General features: G+C 37.0%; 1 protein-coding gene across 1 annotated transcript; it reads left to right on the forward strand.

The window, feature by feature from the left end:
- The first annotated feature begins 1,006 nt into the window (after positions 1 to 1,006).
- Positions 1,007 to 21,062, forward strand: LOC115921541 (protein tilB homolog). Its single transcript, XM_030979031.1, is given in 17 exon segments — positions 1,007 to 1,117; positions 1,828 to 1,895; positions 2,654 to 2,747; positions 3,860 to 3,933; positions 4,375 to 4,452; positions 5,073 to 5,169; positions 6,458 to 6,533; positions 7,126 to 7,236; positions 7,698 to 7,801; positions 8,730 to 8,786; positions 11,478 to 11,573; positions 12,540 to 12,623; positions 16,723 to 16,756; positions 16,759 to 16,857; positions 18,686 to 18,781; positions 19,330 to 19,421; positions 20,704 to 21,062. Coding segments are annotated over 16 exon segments (1,380 nt in total). The 5' UTR covers positions 1,007 to 1,117; positions 1,828 to 1,885; the 3' UTR covers positions 20,882 to 21,062.
- Positions 21,063 to 22,371: the final 1,309 nt, after the last annotated feature.

Below are 22,371 nucleotides of genomic sequence, written 5' to 3' on the forward strand. Positions count from 1 at the left end.
TCAAAGCTTCCGCGCTTTGCGCGGGAGGGGAAAACTGAAAAATAACTTAGTTCCTGGCCCTGGGTTTATAGGTTTAAATTTGTAGACATTGGGACATTGGGGTCTGAAAAGGCATGAAAACCCAGGGGACCCCACCGTGGAAATAAGCTCTCGAGCTTTCGTGGGTTATCCTGTGCAAGCTGACTTAATTTTGATCTGTTATTATTGTATATTGTTGTATCGAAGCTTGTCGAATAAAAATAAATCAATCAATCAATCCTTAACCCCCACCGGGCCCCTGCATGCTCCCCTAGCCGTTTAAAAAAGAACCCCTAATTGAAAACTCTGGATACGGGCCATACGGGCCTGTAGACTAATTGCTCCAGCTCCGCCCATTATAATATACGCCATTGATTTTACATTAATCGTTTCTCGAAAAAGTCGACGCATGATATCAGATCAGATGATATGTCATGTGGAATAAAGTTTTAATCAATCTACTGTCAACTATAGTAAGTCTTCACAAAATATGGCCGAGGCCTACAAGCGTTTTAACAGATTCAGAGAATATTATGATTAAAAGATGTTGTACGTTGGGGGGGGGGGGGGGTAGGAGGTGGGGTGTATCATGGATACTTTGGGTATCAATAATTCTGATGACAATTTTCCCCTGACGGCTTGCTAGCAAATTTAAGTAATATTGTGCCCCCACTTACGGATCAGCCCGTCCCCAAGTAGGGGAGGGGCTAGGGGTAGCTGTCCTATGGGGTTAATTGGCACTCCCTGCATGGAAAAAAAACTCACATCTCAATGCTCACCCGAAGTGCATGAGGCCAAACAATTTTCGTGATAAAAGTTTATGTAAAAAGAAAAAGATGTATTTGGTAATAACAGTAAAAATTGACTTTTTGCCATATAAATTAGCAACAACAACAGTAACAACAACAACGACCACAAAATCAGTAACGATAACAACACAGCAAGCTAGCTAGCAGATGATGCGATCCTGCGGGCTGCAGCTGGCATCACAAGCGCTACAACTATAGCACTAGGAGCGCGCTCAGAGCTAGCTAGCCTGCGCTGGACCATTCGCTGACGATTCAAGCATTGTAGAATCTTCAGTCTCATCCAGTGACAGGTAAATATTTCATTATTTGCATGTTATAAAATGATTACTTAGTTATGTAAATGGCTCGCTCTCTATAAACGTGAATTGCTGTATTTATTAGTTTTATTAGGGAAACTTTTGCCGCTTTTGGCATTTTGAGTTTTTCAATGATTTCCCACCTAGATCTAGGCCTAGTCCGATACGTGTCATTTTTTGTATGTTCTAGAACTGCAGAAGCGCGAGGCTGAGCTGTCCAAATGTGTGAGTTGTAATCGGCCAGATTCTGTACTTAACCAATATTTCGCAATGATTATGGACAATTTATGACCTGGGTAGTCATTCGTTAATGGTAAGCCACCCGATTTTCTCACAATGTCATTCATTTGAAGTAAACATAGACCGTCACCTAGATCTAGATCTAGATCTACAAGCTTTGCACTTGTATTAGTTTTGTATGTACATTAGATCTAGTCTAGATTCTAGTCTCTAGATCTAATCTAATCTCATTATTTGATAAATTTTCGCATCAGATTCTGTGTGCGTGCGTATCATAAATATTTAAGACTAGCGCATGACGTATGGTTCCTATTGAGCCAATCAAATACAGCGATAGGATGGCAAGGACAGGTACCCTACTTAAGTTAAAAAAAGACGCGGGCCCGGGCGCAAATTTTTTATCATAGAACCTAATGGATATTAATGGATACTAATTTATCATTAATAATATTCACTTTCTGCAGGACCGTGGCATTCACTTCAACCTTTGACCTTTCATTCCTGAGCATATTCTGATTCAAGATGGTGCGAAGTAAGTCTTTATTTGTTTAATTTTTTTCATCCTTGAATTTTGAAACGGTAATCATATTTCTCACTTTTATCTTTATTTTCCAATCAATTTTTAAAAGAGAAGTTTGACACCTTCCATTAAATTAAGTTAACATCAAATTCTAAAGAACTTTGCAGGAATTATGAATAGGTCTATTTCCCAAATGAAATCTTGCTTTAAAGGGAAATATATCTTTTTTTATTATTTTATCTCCTGTCAGTCCGTTGAATTATTGTGAAAGTTGCCATAGAAGGTCAAATATATTTATCGACCACTTCTTTTAAAGGCACACTGTCCTACTTGTAGCTACAGGTACTTGCTCCCTCTATATAGAAAACTTCCCCAATCGGTGCCTGTTGGTCCCCCATGGTCCTCCTTTTCTTATGTTAAATGAGAGCTGAGTTAATGAGAAAGCCACCTGTCACAGTGACCTCGCTGGCTCGCTGGGTGGTCTAATCCCTTCTACCTGAAGTAGTAAAGCCTGCCTTTAAGATGTTTGAAAGGGATAGTTGATTTCTTGTTTCAGACCGCAAATGCCTTCAAAGTGCATGGTTATTGTGCTTGTTCTTAGTCATGACATTTCTAGTGCTCTTTTAGGACCTAAAATTGCTATGAAGATAATTGTACAAAACACATCGGATATCTGAAACTATGCATTAATTATATGGCAAATGAATAATGATTGTAGGAAGAAAAGTGTTCTTTCATCAAATTATTTGTGTGACTTTGGTTGTGTTTAGTCACTGAAGATATGGTACGGAAGAGATCAGAACACAACGAGATGGAGATATCCACCCTTGAGGAAATCTCCCTTCATCAGCAAGATATAGAAAGGTAAGTATAGGCGCGTCTTCATCATCTCGAGATTGCCAAATAGCCCGCTATTTGTGATTTGGGAAATAATCCCAAATTTACAAATCACGTCTTCATCAGCTCGAGATTCGACCTCAAAACTTGAAACTCGACCTTGAGAAATTAGCTCAAGATATTTGCCTAGTGTTAGCGCATAGTGCGAGTCTTCAATCTGGTGAAGACGCACTGGACAAATAGCTGGATATTTTGAAGGTCATGATGGAATTACAAATCGAGGGTTCAGTGACACAAAGACGTAACTCCATATTTTGCCAAAATGAGTATTTGATATCAAAATGTTCAGAAAAATGTGGGCTTTCCAGTTTCCAGGAAACACAAAGACTTAACGCCACCTAACACCCCATCGAAGTCAATGGCTAGTGAAACATAGAATTAACTCCCTTAAGGCCCAAGTGCTCAGTGACACATAAACCACTTTTTCTCAAAATGGCCAAAATGGAGTTACGTCTTTGTGTCACTGACCCTTCAAAATTAACAATAGTGCATTTCCATCCACCTGTCATGATCCCGTATTATGAGGTTTTGGTAGCTTTCCAAAATCAATAGAAGATATCAAACTGATTATCAATTGCTCTTTAAAGCCTGTCTGTACTAGTTTGGCCAGGGGGAATTAGACCTCCCTGCAAGGTCACTAACAGGAGGTTATCTCATCAAATCAGCTCTCAATGGGGGACCAACAGGCACCGATTAGGCATTGTTTGCTATATAGAGGGTGCAAGTAGCTATAAATAGAGCAGTGGGGCTTTAAATGGAGTATCACCAACAAATCACATTTTCAACAAACCTTCAACAAATCTTGACCAATCCAAAGTATATTAAAGTCTAATATTATTAGACAATCAGATCAGATCTGTACATTCCTTAACCGTAAGCTAGTTAAACTCCGGGTTCACTTATGCTTGCACAGGGATTATGAGAATTATTTTGTATTCAACCTTGTGATAACTCATGCTGTAAATCTATAAAGTGCTATCATTATTAGGTATACATGTATATGTAAGTAAGGATTATATATTATATTTACCTAAACTTTATTTGACATTACCAAATGCTATTTTTGCTGTTTAATTCAGGATTGAGTTTCTTGACAAGTGGTGCAGACATCTCAAGATTCTTTACCTTCAAAGTAATCTTATTCCTAAAATTGGTGAGTTTTTACTTCTCTTCTCGTTTATGGATGCAACATATTTTACAATGCTGTTTAATTCCCATGGGTTTTGTTTCATTGCAAACAGCCAATACTTAATGGATGTAATTCATCAACATATAACATGTACAGTATTTTGCAATCATATTTGCATTTTCTTAATGATGCAAATGTTGCCCAATTTCACAGACAATTTTTAGGTAACTAGATACAATTATGTAGGGCATAGTATATTCAGTGGAAAATAAGTGGAATTGGGCTGTGGGATAATTAGCTGAAAAGTCTTGAGTATTAGTAATGACAAGAATATCATTCACTTTCCAGCAAACTACCCTTTGAGTACTTTACATGACTGTCCTAGCTGACTTAAGGATTAAGCATTTGAATAACATTCCCTCTGTAGTCTTGATTACACCTTCCTCTTGTATTTGTTTCATGCAGAGAACGTTGGGCGGCTGAAGAAACTAGAGTATCTTAATCTTGCTCTGAATAATGTGGAGAGGATAGAGAATCTATCAGGTACCAGTAGTTTAACCCCTCCCCCCCACCACCACCACCACCACCACCACCACCTTGCTCTCTTCTGCATCTTTTACATTTCTCTCTTTCTCTCATTATTTTGTTTGATTATGATGGAACATGTACCAGTATTATTATTTTTGTATAATTCTATTCTACATGTATATCTTTGTATTTTTATTTATTATTTATTCAGCAATTCACAAAATATATAACAATGTAAATATAAGTAAAGGAACATTGAGAGAATGTCAATAATAAATGCACAGTCTTCCTGGAGGTCCTCTGAGTGCATCAGTTGGCTGCCCGGGAAGAGGAAAGCAAACTAAATCACTGTAACCGTAATGGTCCCTCTTCCCGACCAACTGGTGCACCCAGAAGACCTGGAAAATATAGCATGAAGGTTATCAAAATGTATAACATTTCTTGAACAAACCAGCTAACAAAAACAAAGCACAAGGAGGAAATCAAATTAATATGTATGATGACACTGGGTCATGACATGATACTGAACATAAACATGAGGAATTAAGTCTGGCTTAAAAACTATTGCATAAATTGTCAAGTAGGCAAACTGAAACCATGAAGTTTACCGATGTGTGTTTCTCTCGTCTATACAGGATGTGAATCTCTGACGAAGCTTGACCTGACGGTGAACTTTGTTGGTGAGCTGACCAGTATCGAGTGCCTCAGGGATAGTTATAGCCTCAGAGAGATGTAAGCTCATAATACCAGGCAACTTTTGCTTCTCCCAATAACATTTCTTAAAGGGTTCCGGTAACTTTGTCTTAGATCCTTGAAAAAATTCGTTGATTTAGCTCATGCTGCAATGATAATTATAAACTTTTAGGTCAGTTAGGAACCCCACGACTTTTACAAGCCTGTCTGAATATCAAGATATTTATGATTGAAAATCAAAATCAAATTTTGCGTTTGCCAAACGGTTTTCATAACACTACAGTCTCTTAGGGTAAATGAGTATGGTAAAAACCGGTCACTCAAAGGTTTCTACTTTTTTGAGGCACTTATTGATTATTTTGAAGCGCAATTTTTTAGGGCTTTAATATAACACCATATTACAGACACTGCTAACACGTAGGGCCATGCATCTCAGATTTAACACTGTTAAATGATCCCTTTAAGATCAGCTTCAGAGATATTTATATTTCATTTGAATCTCTGACTTTAAGATTGCATGTGAAGGTTCATGCAGGAGAGCTATTTCTTGAAAGCATCACGGACTATTGGTCTCTACTTACTTAGCTCTTCATATAACGGGTTGGGAGTGATGTCCTCCAATCAATCACAGAGTTATAATCACTTACATCATGTATATCTTGAACTGCATGTATGGAGGTGACATTGATATTTAATCTCAAGATATTATTGCAAAGTTTGATCAATGACATGACACCTCTTCCTAAGGCAAGTGCTAAAATACATAGAGCTTTAGCCACTCTCTACCTGGGTTTAGTAAGTGGGAACCTTCTCAAAAGAAATTCTTTGAATATTTGAGAGCTTCAGTAGGGAAGCCTTGCTAAAATAAACCTCAACACTGTATGCATTCTTTTGTTTTCATAGAAAAAAATGCTTTTATAGCCCCCTTAAAGGTATAGACCAATTTGGAAACGCCCCCCTCTCCAAAAATGAAATGAAAGCTCTTATTACCAATCATGTGAAAGAATATGTTTTGACTAATACGTTATGATACAAATTTTGCCGGGAAACTGCCTACTAATGGATATATTTGGTGAATTATCATATTGATCTGGCCTGGATAGATGTCGTGAATGCACTTTAACATTGAACATTCAGGCATATATTTTAGTTTTTTTGCAAATTTAGGTTGAAGAATTGCCATTCAAACCTCTGAAGGTAATATTTAAACAATATTGAATGGATATTTTGCACCCAAAACCCTTGAATCGCAATTTTACCACTACTGGTGTATACCTTTAAGATATTTTTACAGAGGTGAATTGAATGAGTTTTTCCATTACACTAGATTCCTTACAGGTAATCCATGCACAGAATATGAAGGTTACAAGGAGTTTGTTATTGGGACTCTACCACAGCTAAAGGTAACTTTTAGTATTGGACATTTTTTCATTTGTTAGAAAAAATGAAAGGGAGAGTGGCATATATCGTTATGTGAACAGTAGTAGGATAAGACATCTGAATTCCTTAACATTATCAGTTATAAAAATTTAGTTCTTGAGAAAGTTCTGTGAAGATGGATATACAGTATCAGTGAATGAAAAATTTCTTGAATGTTATATGTGTAATACAATGTACATGTATACGGTACAAGGTTTATTTGGCATAATAATGATAGTAAAGTGATACCTGTCTATAAAGACCACCCGAGGGAGACAAGAAAAGTGGTCTTTATAGGCAGGTGGTCTTTATGTACAGCTTCCTTTAGTACATGTTTCAATGAGAAACCATTTCAAGGGAAACAAAAAAATGGTCTTTGTAAAGCAGATTTGACTGTGTTTACATTCTGTTCTTGTGTATAATGCTTACCACATTACAATAGAATGTCTAAATTCGCTTCCGGAGGATTTTGAATATTACTACCCCTTAATTACGTGCAGAAATTTGTTTGTTTTGGAAAGATTCAATGCATGTATTTGATTTGACATGAAACATGCCTGCCTGTCTATATTGCAGAGATTAGATGGGAAAGAAATCGAGAAATCTGAGCGAATATCAGCTCTACAAGAAGTGGATGCAATCAGACCTAAGATTCTTGAACAACAGAAAGCATATCAACTTAGAAGGGTAAGTATCTCTGCTGATCATTGAAGATACAGGAGAAAAGGTAAAGATTATAGTTCATTACCAAACTTGATAATTACATGTATGTGCCCTTCAACACATATATTGGATATAGATTTTCAAACAAAGTTCTTCTTTTTATTCATCTTGATACAGATATTATTCCATGACATCAAATCTAAATTCTTGACCCTGTTTTGAATGTTGAGATGCATGACAGTTATCTTTCTCAACAAATATATGTTAACAGAAATGTAGGTATTCCAAACAGCCTATAACAGTGAAAGGGTTTTCGTTGAGGTAAACAAAGTGAGGAGAAGGAGATTGGGAAGAAGAATATAAAAATATTGACGCAATAAGGGTTATATGTTAGAATTTCTCTTTAATATGATGAAAAAGAAGGATAGGGCAGAGAGAGAGAGAGAGAATTCTGATTTTGTTCTTGTCCATGATTCTGTTTCTAGGAGAAAGAGAAATCTGAAGCGGAGAATCACAAGAAGGAAAAGGAAGAGAAGAAAGAAAGGAAGAAAGGTTTCGATAAAACATGGTACACAGATATCAATGAAGAGTAAGTTATTAACTTTCCAATTCTAATAACCTGTGTGTGTGTCAGGGGGGGGGGGGGTGATGCTTTGAAAGCCAGATATTTGTGAAAGAAAGGAGAATGTGTCAAATTTGCCAAATCATATGTTTAATTTAATGTTTAGTGAGTGAAAACACATTTATCGTGCATATTAGTTTATTTTATTGAACCAATTTCAATATATTGTATTTTAATGTAATTATTAATCTTTGGTAAATTTAACTTGTTTCAGCCTTTGGCTGCTATTTTGAATGTATGATTTTAAATCAATAAAATCACTTTATAGAATTATTGATTAATAGTTCTTTTGTCCTGCAGAAATAATGATTAGTAAATGAATTTAATCATATATTGTGTGGGTCTTGTCTCAGGTAGATATTAATGCTAATATTGCTGGTGAATACAGCAATCACACACTCTATCCCTCTCTCTGTCTCTCTGTCTGTGTCTGTCTGTCTGTCTGTCTGTCTCTCTCTCTCTCTCCCCTAGGCCCTTTTCTCTCTCTTTCTGTCTCTGTCTGTCTATATGTCTGTCTGTCTCTGTGTCTGTCTCTCTTCTATGTCTCTATTGTACTGTCTCTTTTTCTGTCTGTCTCTCTCCTATGTCTCTATCTGTCTCTTTCTGTCTGTCTGTCTGTCTCTTTCTGTCTCTGTCTGTCTATATGTTTGTCTGTCTCTGTGTCTGTCTCTCTTCTATGTCTCTATTGTTCTGTCTCTCTTTCTGTCTCTCTCTCTCTTTCTGTCTCTGCCTATATGTATGTCTATCTGTCTCTGTCTGTCTCTATCGTTCTGTCTCTGTCTGTCGGTCTGTCTCGTCTCTCTCCTATGTCTCTGTCTGTTTCTACCTCTCTCTCTCTTCTATGTCTCTTTTATTTTTTTTCATCTTGCTATCTTTCATTTAATCTCTTCTACAGTGATACACTCCGAGAGAAACCAAAGAGTAAAGATGAGGAGGAGGATGAAGAAGAAGAGTAAGTTTGCTGAGTTTATCTTCAAAGATATATTATTATGCCTTGTTTGTTTCAGTTATATATAAGCATAAATGGAAAGTGTACTAAGTCACACCAGCACTTGTGAACACTCAGTAGGCATTACATGTTTTAAATTAATGAGGCATTCAAGTTCCAGCATGGAATGTCTAAGGAAGTAAACCGTGAGCCTGGGTAAGTTACCTTGAAATCCACTTGTCTGACTTACACGATAGGGTAAGTATCAAAATGTTTATTGCAGCATCATGTAGCGGTAATATTCATCTGCTGATTATTTTTTTCTTCCCGAACTCCCCCTCCCCGATTTTTTCTGATTTTACTCCTATTTTTCCTGATTTTCTTACTCAAAATGGAGGAGGGGGGGGGGGATGTTGTTAGATGCCATTTTTTCCCCAGAATACTTATTTTTTCAGTCAAGGGGGGGGGGGGGGGGGGAGGAGGGTTAGTGCTCACTATCACCCATGAATATTACAAAGACATACCTTTTAAGATGTTCTAGCGAAGTTGTTTTTATTTCCAGAGAAAATATTTATTTCCAATTCCATTGGAAGATCATAGTCATGATAACTGTTATAGCAGAGGTGATGTGGTCTAATGGATAAGTCGTTGGACTGTGGATCACAGGGTTCGCAGTTCGAGTCCCACCACGGCACCCAGGTGTTAAATGGGTACCGGTAGGAAGGAATTTCTTGAATGCTGTGAGCTCTGAAATCGCCGCAGCCTAGCTGAGTCAGGGTAATAGTTGGAGCACCTTGCATGGTGGATATGTGCGCTATATAAATATCCAATATTATATCCCTTATCGTAAGATTGTTGCATTAGGTGTATACACAACAAGAAAAAGAATACCGTAAATCTCCGTGTATAAGGCGCACCCCTATTTTTTTTGGGGGAAAAAAAAAAAAAAAAAAAAAAAAAAAAAAAAAAAAAAAAAAATCTTTTTTTTTTGTTTTGTTGTTGTTGTTGTTTTGTTGCCGAAAACCCATGCGGGGAAGGACCTTCATTCTACATCGAGGTGCAGTTGAAGTTGTGAACTTTTCAAAAATAATAGTAACAACAGTCTAAGGCTTCATGATACCAAGTGTCCCACACCAGCCTCTTCACATCACCTAGCAGAAGCACTGTGTTCTATGCCAAACATCAATAGTCATGCATGATATGAATAGCATCCTCTAAATTTCTGACAATGGAGTACCTAGGATAGAACCTTGTGGTACACCATTTGTTATAGAAAATAAATTTGAGGAATTATTATTATAAACTACATATTGAGATCTATTAGAAAGATTACTTTCAAACCAAGATGACAGACAAATTTGAGTGTTGTTGTAGTTTCCGAGTGGTGAGTCACCACACTGATTACTGAGCTAGGAGACATTGCCAGGCATAGCGCCATAAATAAAAACTAAAAAAATACTAAAAAAAAAAAAACTAAAAAAAAAAACAAAAAAAAAAAAAAACTTTTTTTTTTCTGTACCTGTGTATAAGACGCACCCCCGACTTTTAAATTTTTTCGGCGGCAAAAAAGTGCGCCTTATACACAGAGATTTACGGTAGTTTTACTGTAAAAGACGTTTCCTGCCGACTAGATCGAAATAGTTCATTTTTATTGATGACGTCACGCATAGTACCTTTTTTTCCCTGGGGAAAAAAGGTACTATGCGTGACGTCACAAAAAAACCCCGCATATTCTTTAACTATGCGTTTTCCTAGCGAGCGCGTACATGATTTCAAAGTGCCTCTGCGTGGTCAACCCCTGCGGTGTCACGGCGCTCAAGCCATACACTGTGCGATAACTGCACTACACTAGCGCCAGCTAAACATTTTTACATCCTTCAATGTTTCATTTGAGCCGTGCAATTTTCTTTATTTCTTTTCGATCTGAATGTAGATGTGAATGTGAGTATAAGGTTCATGTTATTACAGAAGTTTACAAGGAATAATACAGATGGAAGGGATATAAAACAAATATAAAATGACTCATTCTCGGAACAAGCTAAAACCATTCGCACTCAGGAACATCATTAGTACTTTTCTCCTCAGGCCGATGGCCCTCGGGAGAATACATGTAGTACTAGTTGATGTTCCTTCGATGCGAATAGTTTCAGCTAGATCCTCGAGTGTCATTGTGTATTTGTATATTGTATCATGCATACAAAGAATATTGCAATCAGATGCATGGTCTAAAAGAGGTCACATGATAAAATATAGATAAGTACTATCTACCTTAGATAGTACTTTTGTAAAGTAATTTTTTGCTGCTACCCCACTTGCCCACCCTTGCCCATTGAATACGCATAGCAAAGTAGGTTACGCGAAATGTCAAAGTCAATGTCAATGTCAAATGAGCACGCATCGACTGTATTACATGTATGCATGTTGTGCTTTGTAAAATCTAGCTGAAGCTAAACTGTCTGCAGAATCAATTCTTATTATTATGTAACATTCACTTTAAATAGACCTTATTGCCGATGTGGGATATAAAACAAATATTAACCTCCTTTACTCGAGCAATGGATACAAACTATCATCGCCTCGGTGATGATAGTTTGCACCATTACCCTCGTAGTCAATTAATATTTGCTTATTATTACTAGTAGTAATAGTAAGGAACCTTATACCATGGATATTTTTTGTATTAATGAATATTTCTTGGAAAACTTTTCATTTGAGGTTTTGGAATGAGAAGGTTGGTTTTACACCTGAATCTCGAGTGGCTCTGAGTGAACATGTACAGGAGAAGAAGAGACAAGAGGAAGAGGAAAGAAGGTCAGAGCTTGGTTTGGATTTATTTGGATTTATATAAAGATGTATGTACTAATCACACCAGCTTCTTAACCTGTGGGGTCTGAACATTACCATAATAATCATAATAAAAACTGTGCTTAAAAACTGCTTACCACCGAAGTCTCAATGGCTATAACGAACAAAATACAATGATAAACAATTACATATTAAACAAAACAAACAAAATGCAAATGAACCTACAAATTACAATACATACTGAAATATACATCAATATGAACAGAGCAAGTTAATCTTCAAAAGCAATTTTGAATAAATGTGTCTGAAGAAAAAGACTCAAGAATTGATTTATAAAGGAAGACAGAGAGGTTGCCACTCAATGAACTAAAACTTAATAACAAAAGATGGTAAGGGAGTATGAAAGATCTGTATTGTCATAAACCACCACAAGTTGAAAATTGAAAGTTCACCGATATCCTAACACACATATCCATGCCAAGGAATATCCTTACAAATTATTTATATGGTTGGTAGTCAAATTATGTTCTGAAAGTGTACAATGATGTTCTCATGTGTTGCACTTGTGAAAATGAAATTACATGATGTCCAGATATAACTAAAATCATCATTATTGCTTCTTAAAGCTTGGGACCCGCTTAAAAGCAAACCTCTTTGTATCTTCTTATGCAAGTAATAAGGGCCTAACTACTACTACTAGGTCGAGTGTACTCGCACTGATTTGACAAAGCTTTTTCCATTCAGTTCTATTCTCCATGATCTTTGGGAGTTCCTGCCTTGGTAGACAGGTGTCATTTTCTAACTGGGCTATGTAAGTCATTGCTGGGCCTAAAGAGTATTGTAATACCTGCCGCAGATGAATAACATCGCTAAATGATTATAAGTAAACTCTAAACGTTAACACCACCGATCAGATGAAATGTGAATGACTTGACAAAGATAAAAATCAGTTTTTCTTTGTTGTTATGACAGTAAGAAGCAAGGTCCTAACCCACCAAAGAGAGTTGTAAGACTGACGACAGACGACGGGAACCCGCTTAATGTCAATGAAGCAAAGTAAGTTTCAAGAGTTTCTTTGATATATTTTAATAATAATAATAATAATAATAATACATGAGATTTATATAGCGCCATTATCCATTTTGATTAAATGCTCAAGGCGCTTCAAAATATAAGGGAACACATTACATCATGACAAAGAATCGTGTACATTTACATAAGAAAGAAAATGCATAAATGAAAGAATGAAAGAATGAATGTCTGTCTTCAAAACGCAAAATTAAACAAATGGGATTTAAGGTTGCTCTTAAAAGATGTTGAAGAGTCGGAGTTCTTCAGCTCCTGTGGAAGTGAATTCCACAGGGCTGGTCCGGCATGAGCAAAAGCTCGTTCCCCCCAAGATTTCTTTGAAAGCGGTATGTGTAGAAGACCAGAGTTGGAAGATCGGAGGGTACGTGTGGGTTGGTAGAGGTGAACTAAAGACTGGTTGTATTCAGGAGCTGTTCTGTTCATGATTTGATGAACTAAAAGGAGGATTTTGAAAATTATACGTTCTTTTACAGGCAACCAATGGAGATTTTGTAAGATAGGTGTAATGTGACTATGTTTGCTTGACAGAGAAATGATGCGTGCAGCTGCGTTTTGTAGTTTTTGTAACTGTGCAATTTGAGAATTTGGTAAATTATAGAGTAAACTGTTGCCGAAATCCAAACGTGAAGAAATAAGTGAGTGAACAAGTTTCTCTGTTGCCGAACGAGTCAGATATTTCCGTATGAAGCCAATATTGCGCAATTGATAGCGAACTGATCTGGAAATGCTTGTGATTTGTTTAGACATAGACATTTGAGAATCAAGAATGACGCCAAGATCGCGACATGAATTTGATAAGGGAATGGTGTTACCGGAAATAGAAATTGAGTCTATATTTAATTTATTCAACTGAGATTTTGAGCCGAAAAGAATGAATTCGCATTTACTATGATTTAATAGCAGAGAATGTGACTTCATCCAGGCGTCAATATCAGCGATGCAATTTTCCAAATTTTGCAAGGTTTGGGAAGCTCGAATTTGATGCGGCGGAAAAGAAACAAAAACTTGTATGTCATCTGCATATAAATGATAACGAACAGAATGACGTTGAAAAACATTTCTGAGACCGGTTAAATATATTGAAAATAAGGTGGGCCCGCCCACAGAGCCTTGGGGTACTCCACAGCCAAGTGGCCTGGGGGAGGATGTGAAACCATTTAAAAGGACAGACTGTGAATGGCATGAAAGATAGGATTCAAACCATTCAAGAGCCTGGTCCTGGATACCCAGACTTGTTAGAGTATTTACAAGTATTTTGTGGTCTACGGTGTCGAAGGCTGAGGACAGATCTAAAAGGACCATGGCAGTGACGGATCCGGAGTCCATTTCTCGTAAGATTGAGCTTGAAACATTGATGAGAAGGGTCTCAACACTATGATGAGGGCGGTAAGCCGACTGTAAAGGGTCGAATAAATTGTGTTCCAGCAAATAATCTGAGAGTCTAGAGAACACGACTCTCTCTAGAATTTTGAACAAAAATGGCAGATTACACACAGGACGGTAATTTTTCAGGGATTCATTGTCCAAAGAGGGTTTCTTCAACAAAGGGCGTATAAGTGCTGTTTTTAAGACTGAGGGTACAGTGGCTTGATTCATACTAAGATTAACAATGTGAGATATAATCGGGGCAAATATCGGAGCGCAAACTTTTAAAGAATGGTAGGAACTGGATCTAATGGACAAGATTTAGGGGGCAATTTACGAAGAAGGGAAAGAATTTCATCTGCGGTGGTATGTTGAAAGGTCCTTAGTGTGGAAGAGGTGACAGGTTCCAGTGGTAAAACATTTGGATTAAGGCTATCTCGGATTTTTTTAACTTTTAAACAGAAGAATTGAATAAACGTTTCAGCCATGGAATTGCCATCAACATATGACGGCAATGGAGAAGACTGTTTTCGGTTCAAGAGTCGATTGGCGACATTGTAGAGTTTCTTGTGATCATCGCCGCAGTCCTCGATGAGTCTGGTGTGGTATGAACGTTTCGCCTTGGAGACAAGGTAGCTCACCCGGTCTCTCTGAGCACAAAACATCTCTCGGTCAATCGAGAGCTTTCCATTGTCCCGCCATTTCCTCTCAAGTCTCCGCCGCTCTTTCTTCGCTTCGGTGATGTCATGGTTATACCAAGGACTGTCTTGATGAGCTCTTACTTTCCGAGTCTTGGCTGGAGCATGGGAGTTCAGTAACCTGCAGAGTTCTGAGTTGTAGCGGATAACGGCAGCATCGACGCTCTCTGTTGCTGAAGACATGATGCTACTGTTAGTAACATCGTTGGCGAAATCAGTCCTGTTGATGCCCTTGATATTACGAGAGGAAAAAGTTGCATTTTTCCGCTGGGGCTTGTCGAAACGTAGCAAACAGGTAACAGCAGAATGATCAGAGATACCGGGTATTACTTGTAGGCGAGAGTACAACAGTCTATCGGAGTTCCTGACCAGAATGACATCAAGGATATGGCCATGGTCGTGCGTAGGCGTAGTCACCAACTGGCAGAGTCCATGCCCGTCGACAAGATCATTGAACCTTTGGGTGTGTTGGGATGAGAGATTGTCTAAATGTATATTAAGATCTCCTGTGATGACCAGAGGAGATAATTTATACAATTTCTCATCCAACAGATCTGAGAATTCATTAATAAACAATGTAAAAGATTGATAACCTGGTGGTCTATACATGACTAAGATCTCAAGACTAGTCATGCCATTGGAGACCACGGCTGACATAGATTCAAAACTTGTATAGTTAACTAATTGGTTAATATGTACAGAGAGATTGTCCCTGTACAGGAGCCCGACACCACCTCCACGCCTGGAGGCTCTGGGGTGGTGCAGAAATGCAAAACCAGGGGGAGTGAGGTCAGCTATGACTGCATCATCAGATGCAGACAGCCATGTCTCACTGATAGCAGCGATATCACATTTGTTATCCTTAACAAAGTCATTAAAAATTGTGGATTTATTTCGAAGGGAGCGTGCATTGATAGTACATAATTTAAGATGGTCTTCGAATCCGTCACGGCCACCCTTTTCCCCCGATGTGTCCTCAGCCGTCGCCCGATACCTAGGGATAAAATCCTCCCCCAGGCCAAGGTGTTGTCCTCACGCCATTTTTCACATTTACATGTACTTCCGGAATTGAGTGAGTGTAGAAATTCACTCGTATACTGAATCCTATGAATATCCAAAGTCGTGGCGGAGTCATCACCAGAAGGGCCTGGGTTAGGGTTAATATCCCCACAACTTAGTAGTTTGACATGATAGGTTGACACAGAATTGTGATAGTACAGTATGGGACCCCCAATATACTTTCCCTTTGATTGTGCAGAGACATTGAACTGCTGAGAGTAGCTAGCTCTCATACAACAATAAGTATGTGGTAGCTGAGTGCTTCTACACAAGAGAAGCACCACCAATACAATGGAATACAATTTCAATGGTATCATTGTGTCTGTGAGAGTGATCACACAATGCCAAATACATGTACAGTATGGTCTATGTATAGGCAAAACAGAAATGGCTGTACCTACATACAGTATGGCAAAACTGAGAATAAATCTTACTCTAAATACGCTAGAAATACAGTGTAAAAAATCTCAAAAACTTTACCACAGGTGCTTGAAGACAGACATTCATAGATAGAATACAATTCACAATCAAAGAAATATCAGAAATAGCAAAAATATACTGAAAATCAAGAGCTCTGTAGGCGGGCAGCCACAAGGCGCACACAACCAATAAGAAATGATTATCCTTGGCTTTTTGTTATTCAATGGGTAAAAATTGTCAATGTCTTGTTTTTTTTTCTTCGTGTGTTTCATGTCACGATCCCCTTTCTTTTTAAAGCATTTGTTGAAGCTTGCATATACTTTGCATTTCATGCGAGGTTGAAGATACGACAACTGAAAATGGGAAATTCTAAACACTTCTAATGCTGAAAAATGAACAAATACCGGTATAAGAAAGTGAACTGTTGTTTAATACATTGATACTTACCAGTATGTCAAGAATAGAACTCAGTTATATCAAGCTATAATTCAGTGATACTGTCTTTCCTTTCCTTGTATCTTCAGAATTGATTTCTCTCTGACTGACAATGAAGAAGAGAAACATTCGATTTAGATGTTTCATGTTTCAAGCACCTAGACACATCACTCATTGATGTAGATGTTCAACCTACGCATGTTAAAGTAGTTCTCAAAGGAAAGGTAAGATCATAAGTACTCATCACAATGGATGTTGCTTGCCCTATGGAGAAAAATAAGAGAAGAATGTTACTTTAGAGAAAAGTGCTTTGACTTTATTGTGCAAGGTGACGAAATTAAGATGATTAGAACTCTATAGAATTTTTTGAGAAGTGATTATCAGATTGTTTAAAAACTTGGCACACCAATAAGCACAAAATTATTTTTATTAATTTCATATTAATTTCATTATTATTGTTGAACAATTTATGCTAATCCATAAGACACGGTGAATTTGAAACTAAAGTATTATATTTGTTTTATCCAGCTAATTAATGCAATAACTTGTCCTATTTCAAAGTTACAGGAGATCATGATGAGATCAGTAGCACAAGATCAGATAAAAAAAGGTCAACAAAACACTACCAAAAACTCCACTTTTAAATTTCTTGGTGCTTCCAAATTTTGAAATTTTTTAGAAGAAAGTTTCAGAAAATCCAAAAAACTAAAGTTGACCATCCTGACTGAATACACTTTTTGTTTTTGATGATTTGTCGATTATTCTCTTAAAGATAAGGTTGAGTTCTGGGAAGAGGTGAAAAATAATTTGTGAGCGTTATCATTCTTATTATGCAAGTGTGGAAGAACATCAGATAAGACATGTTCCCTGAAAAGCATGGCTCTTCAAATGCCTTCATATTCTAAATATGTCATGTAACTTCGTAAAACTCTGGGGTAGGATTTTTACGCCATGTGTTCGTGTAGTCCCATATACATTTTTCTGTGTACAGTGTTTGTAACGTTACAAAGACATGGCCAAATTTCTTATCATTTTGATGATTCTCGAACCTTGCAATACACACAAATTCTTATATGCTAGATGATCAACCTTTTCTGGTCGATTCCACACCGTTTCTTTCACAATGCAATCGCATGACCAGAACTCAACTTCATCTTTAAATACGGAATGGGCTTTGATATTAATGTTATCGTTATATGCATAGCAGGTTTTACAGTTAATCCTTACTAAAAAGAGGTGATGCTAGTGAACTTAAAGATGTTTGTAACGTTACAAAGACATGGCCAAATTTCTTATCATTTTGATGATTCTCGAACCTTGCAATACACACAAATTCTTATATGCTAGATGATCAACCTTTTCTGGTCGATTCCAAACCGTTTCTTTCACAATGCAATCGCATGACCAGAACTCAACTTCATCTTTAAATACGGAATGGGCTTTGATATTAATGTTATCGTTATATGCATAGCAGGTTTACAGTTAATCCTTACTAAAAAGAGGTGATGCTAGTGAACTTAAAGATAATACAAAGTTTTGGTATGGGTGTCATGAATTTGGTTCAAATGAACATATTGGAAGTATATGCGATCCTACAATATTCAATGATCCTTGTCGCGGTTGAAATCGAGTCTAAAGTTGTGAAATTGTATATAACAAAAACTCTTCATGTGGTATAGCTCCCTCTCAAGGTCAAGATATCAATTAAGATATAAAAAAATGTTTCTTGAATAAAATCGACCAATTAGCTATTCCAATTGGAAATTATATATCACAACTACATATTCTGAGATTTTCATGGTCGCAGCTACCATTGTACGGCCGTAGGCGGTATTTTAAATTTATCATAATTTACCGGGAGCACCGGTAAATTTTTATATTCAATTTTCCTCAAAAGCAGAAGTGTTTCAGGGGCTAAATTTTCTAGTGCTTATAATACATCCATAGGGGCATCCAAATATATCAAAATTGTAAAGAATCACTGTCCACCCAATTTTCAAAATTCCCCAAAACTTTGTATTAACTTTAATAAAATATTATGTTTTATACCAGGTTTTACAGTTAACCCTTACTGAAGAGGTGATGCCTGATGCTAGTGAAGCTAAAAGATCCTTGACCACTGGTCATCTCCTGGTCAAGATGCCTAAGGTATGTCATGATTGGTCCATGTTTGAGGGATCATTTCTATCAAAAATTATCTGTAACTTTGCTACAGACTGCATTTTGAGAGCTATTATTTAAATATGATTAAGTATTGTTTATCAAACTTATTTATTAAACTTGATAGTCTTAGGCATAGAACCCTAATATGGCATTGCTCCCTTAAGGATTTGCATTACCATCATCAGATGGCAACACTTTTTTATATTCAACACCTCCCCCTCCCCCAATTTTTCATTAATTTAGTTGTCAGTTTAAATTAAAAAAACAAAAAAAAACTACCTGTATGTTGTTTTGAAATACAGGTACTTCCTTATTTCTTGTTATTGAAGATAGTCGTAATCATGACAAGAAATTATTATTTCAACAAACAATTTGCTTTGATTGTGTGCCATTTATGCTTACAGGCAACATGTCCTTACCCCCATCCTGAAAGCGATTATGAACTTGCATTTCTTAAAACATACGTCTTTGTTACTTACATTGATGATTGTTTTTCATATGATTGATTGATTGTTTCTCTGATCTGATTTCAGGTTAAGGAGTACATCAGACCAAAGAAGAGCTCATCAAAACCCAAACCAAGCACTACCAGCAATAAAGACACAACCAAGACCTCATCAGTAGAGTAAGCAACAAATATATTACATCAAAGTTCAGTCAAATTACCCCCCCCCCCCTCTCCATTGCTTCACAGTTGAATTACATAACAAAATATTTTTGCAAGTTGCTCTATATTTGTTACTGAGTTTTGATGGAATAAGAGATACCTTGGACATGTTATGCTCTGCTTGTTACTGAGTTTTGATGGAATAAGAGATACCTTGGACATGTTATGCTCTGATTGTTAGTGAGTTTTGATGGAATAAGAGATACCTTGGACATGTTATGCTCTGCTTGTTACTGAGTTTTGATGGAATAAGAGATACCTTGGACATGTTATGCTCTACTTGTTAGTGAGTTTTGATGGAATAAGAGATACCTTGGACATGTTATGCTCTGCTTGTTACTGAGTTTTGATGGAATAAGAGATACCTTGGACATGTTATGCTCTACTTGTTAGTGAGTTTTGATGGAATAAGAGATACCTTGGACATGTTATGCTCTGCTTGTTACTGAGTTTTGATGGAATAAGAGATACCTTGGACATGTTATGCTCTGCTTGTTACTGAGTTTTGATGGAATGAGAGATACCTTGGACATGTTATGCTCTACTTGTTCTATGCTGAAGTTCCAGAGATGAGTGGAAGAGTCAGGAGGCTTGTACAGTAACCATGGAGATGTCTTAAGAGTTTTTATAGAGTAGATACATATATATGAATAGGCTAAAGGCATGAAAGGTTGCTATATAGAACCTCAACTCTGGAGAGGTAAATGAGTACCTGGCAGGAATTAATTCCTTGAAATGCTAGAGCTTTGTAATGGCAGCTAGGCTAAAGACGGGGTAATAATTAATGCACCTCTGAATAGAATTTCTAGATAGATGGCGCTATAGAAATTCCTATGATTATTATAATTATTAACCTTATATATCTCAAACCTCCCATTTCTCATTTTTAGGGTAAAAATATATGGGCATTGAAACTACCACATTATCTAAACCCTTAATTTGATTTTAAGCCACACTGTCCTACTTGTAGCTACTTGCTCCCTCTATATAGAAAACAAGCCTGATCAGTACCCTTTGGTCCCCCATGATCCTCTTTTTCTTATGTTAACTGAGAGCTGAGTTGATGAGATAACCACCTATTCTGTGACCTTGCGGGGTGGTCTAATCCCTCCTGTAAGCTAGTACATATAAGCTTTAAAATAAGATGTGGAAGAAGATTTGTGCATTTGAGCCAATTAAATGATAAATTAATTATTTAAAATCTAAATTCCTGATTTGATATTGTGATGATTGATTACAGGCAGAAGCTTGAGACGTTAGAGGTTGATCCTAGCAGTGGAAAACATGTTGATCTGATGGTGACCAATAGCAATGGAAGACCAACTAAGGGACCAGTACAGGCTAGATGTCAGACTGTGGAGGAAAGGAAAAACAGCGAGGACTTTATAGACAATCCAGATGTACCGCCTTTAATATAGCATTAAAGGCATCGCCTTGCTTCATTCTATCTCTCACAATTATGTTCTATCGGATCCGGGCTAACTCGGACCCGGAGACAACTCGGCCCTGCTGCAAAAAAGGTTGTTTTTTGTCATTTTACCTTTAACCCCTTCCCTAACCCTGACCCTAAACCTAACCCTTACCCTAACCCTAACCTTAACCCTAACCTGCAAAAACTGACCATTTTGCAGCGGGCTAGTTGTCCCTGGGTCCGAGTTAGCCCGTCTCTGTTCTATCTATCATGCAATGTTTGAATGACATTGAAGATCTTGCTTCCTTTCGTTTGTCTATCACATTGATGTTCTACCTATGATACGATGGAGGAGAGGAAGAGCTGCAGATTGTGTGGACGCTCCAGATTTATACATTTTGATCTGAAGTTGGAGACCTTCTGATCTCCGGAGGTTTATCTTCAAGTGGTTGCTTTAGTCCAATTTTGAAACTTGTTGTGTGGAAATTGCATGATTTCATGAATAAGCCAAGCCCATGAAGTTTGATAGCTACCATCACTACTTTTGAATTCATTCACGTTAAACCTGCATACATGTATTTTACAAATCAAATGAGAAACGTCTGCTTAGGGCTGTGAGATGTTGCTGATTTTTGACACTGTATGTTAAACAAGTTTCGAGATATGTTATGTTTTGTATTGAATGATGGGCCAGATTTGCGGCTATTAATGGCAGTAATTAGGGGTTTCATGTAAAATTATACAAATATTGCATACTTCCCAGTTCTACTTAAACTTGATGAATAAACTTCTAAATTAAGAATATCTCGAGCAGCAGATTGGACTTGAAATATTGTGGCACAAGCCATGAGGAACATGCCGAATTTGAAGGTGAATTTTGTGATTTAGAATGACGATGTGTATGCAATATTAGTTGTTTAGAATTTATAGTTGGGCTTTTAAAAAAAAAGATGTTGTATTGCCCTTTAAGTGCCAAGACATGGGTCGGAAATATTTTTTCTTCTTTTTTTTTTCCCTCTTTAAGCTGATACTTCTCAGTTTTGAATGCTTCAATATTTTTTTCCTCTAAAAAACGGTAAAAAAAAAAAACTTTTTAAAAAAGCAGACCGTAGATTTCAAGATTTTTGGGACGGTCACAAAGGGCAATACAACATCTTCTTTTTTTCAATGTGAATGCACAGTATGTATAAAACAGGGTGATACATACCCTCATATGACAATGTAATTGAATGTCATGTGATTGCTTTTTAGCCAATAGGATACTCTCTGATCATTACCCTATACAACATGATGACTTTACGTTTCAAAGTGTTAGTGTGTGTGTCCGTTTCACCAGAGAAAAAAACTTCAGAACAGTTCCTCCTTTAAAATTACATTTCCATTCCGTCCTGTATGAAATGCCTTGAAATCAATCATCTTATTATTCATAGTGCTTTCTTTTATCCAAATTTTGCACAGGATATGTCTATTTATATTGTGTATATTTTGTACTTTAAT

Source organism: Strongylocentrotus purpuratus, unplaced genomic scaffold (genome assembly GCF_000002235.5).
Source record: "Strongylocentrotus purpuratus isolate Spur 01 unplaced genomic scaffold, Spur_5.0 spur5_scaffold_10, whole genome shotgun sequence".
Taxonomy (NCBI): Eukaryota; Metazoa; Echinodermata; class Echinoidea; order Camarodonta; family Strongylocentrotidae; genus Strongylocentrotus; species Strongylocentrotus purpuratus.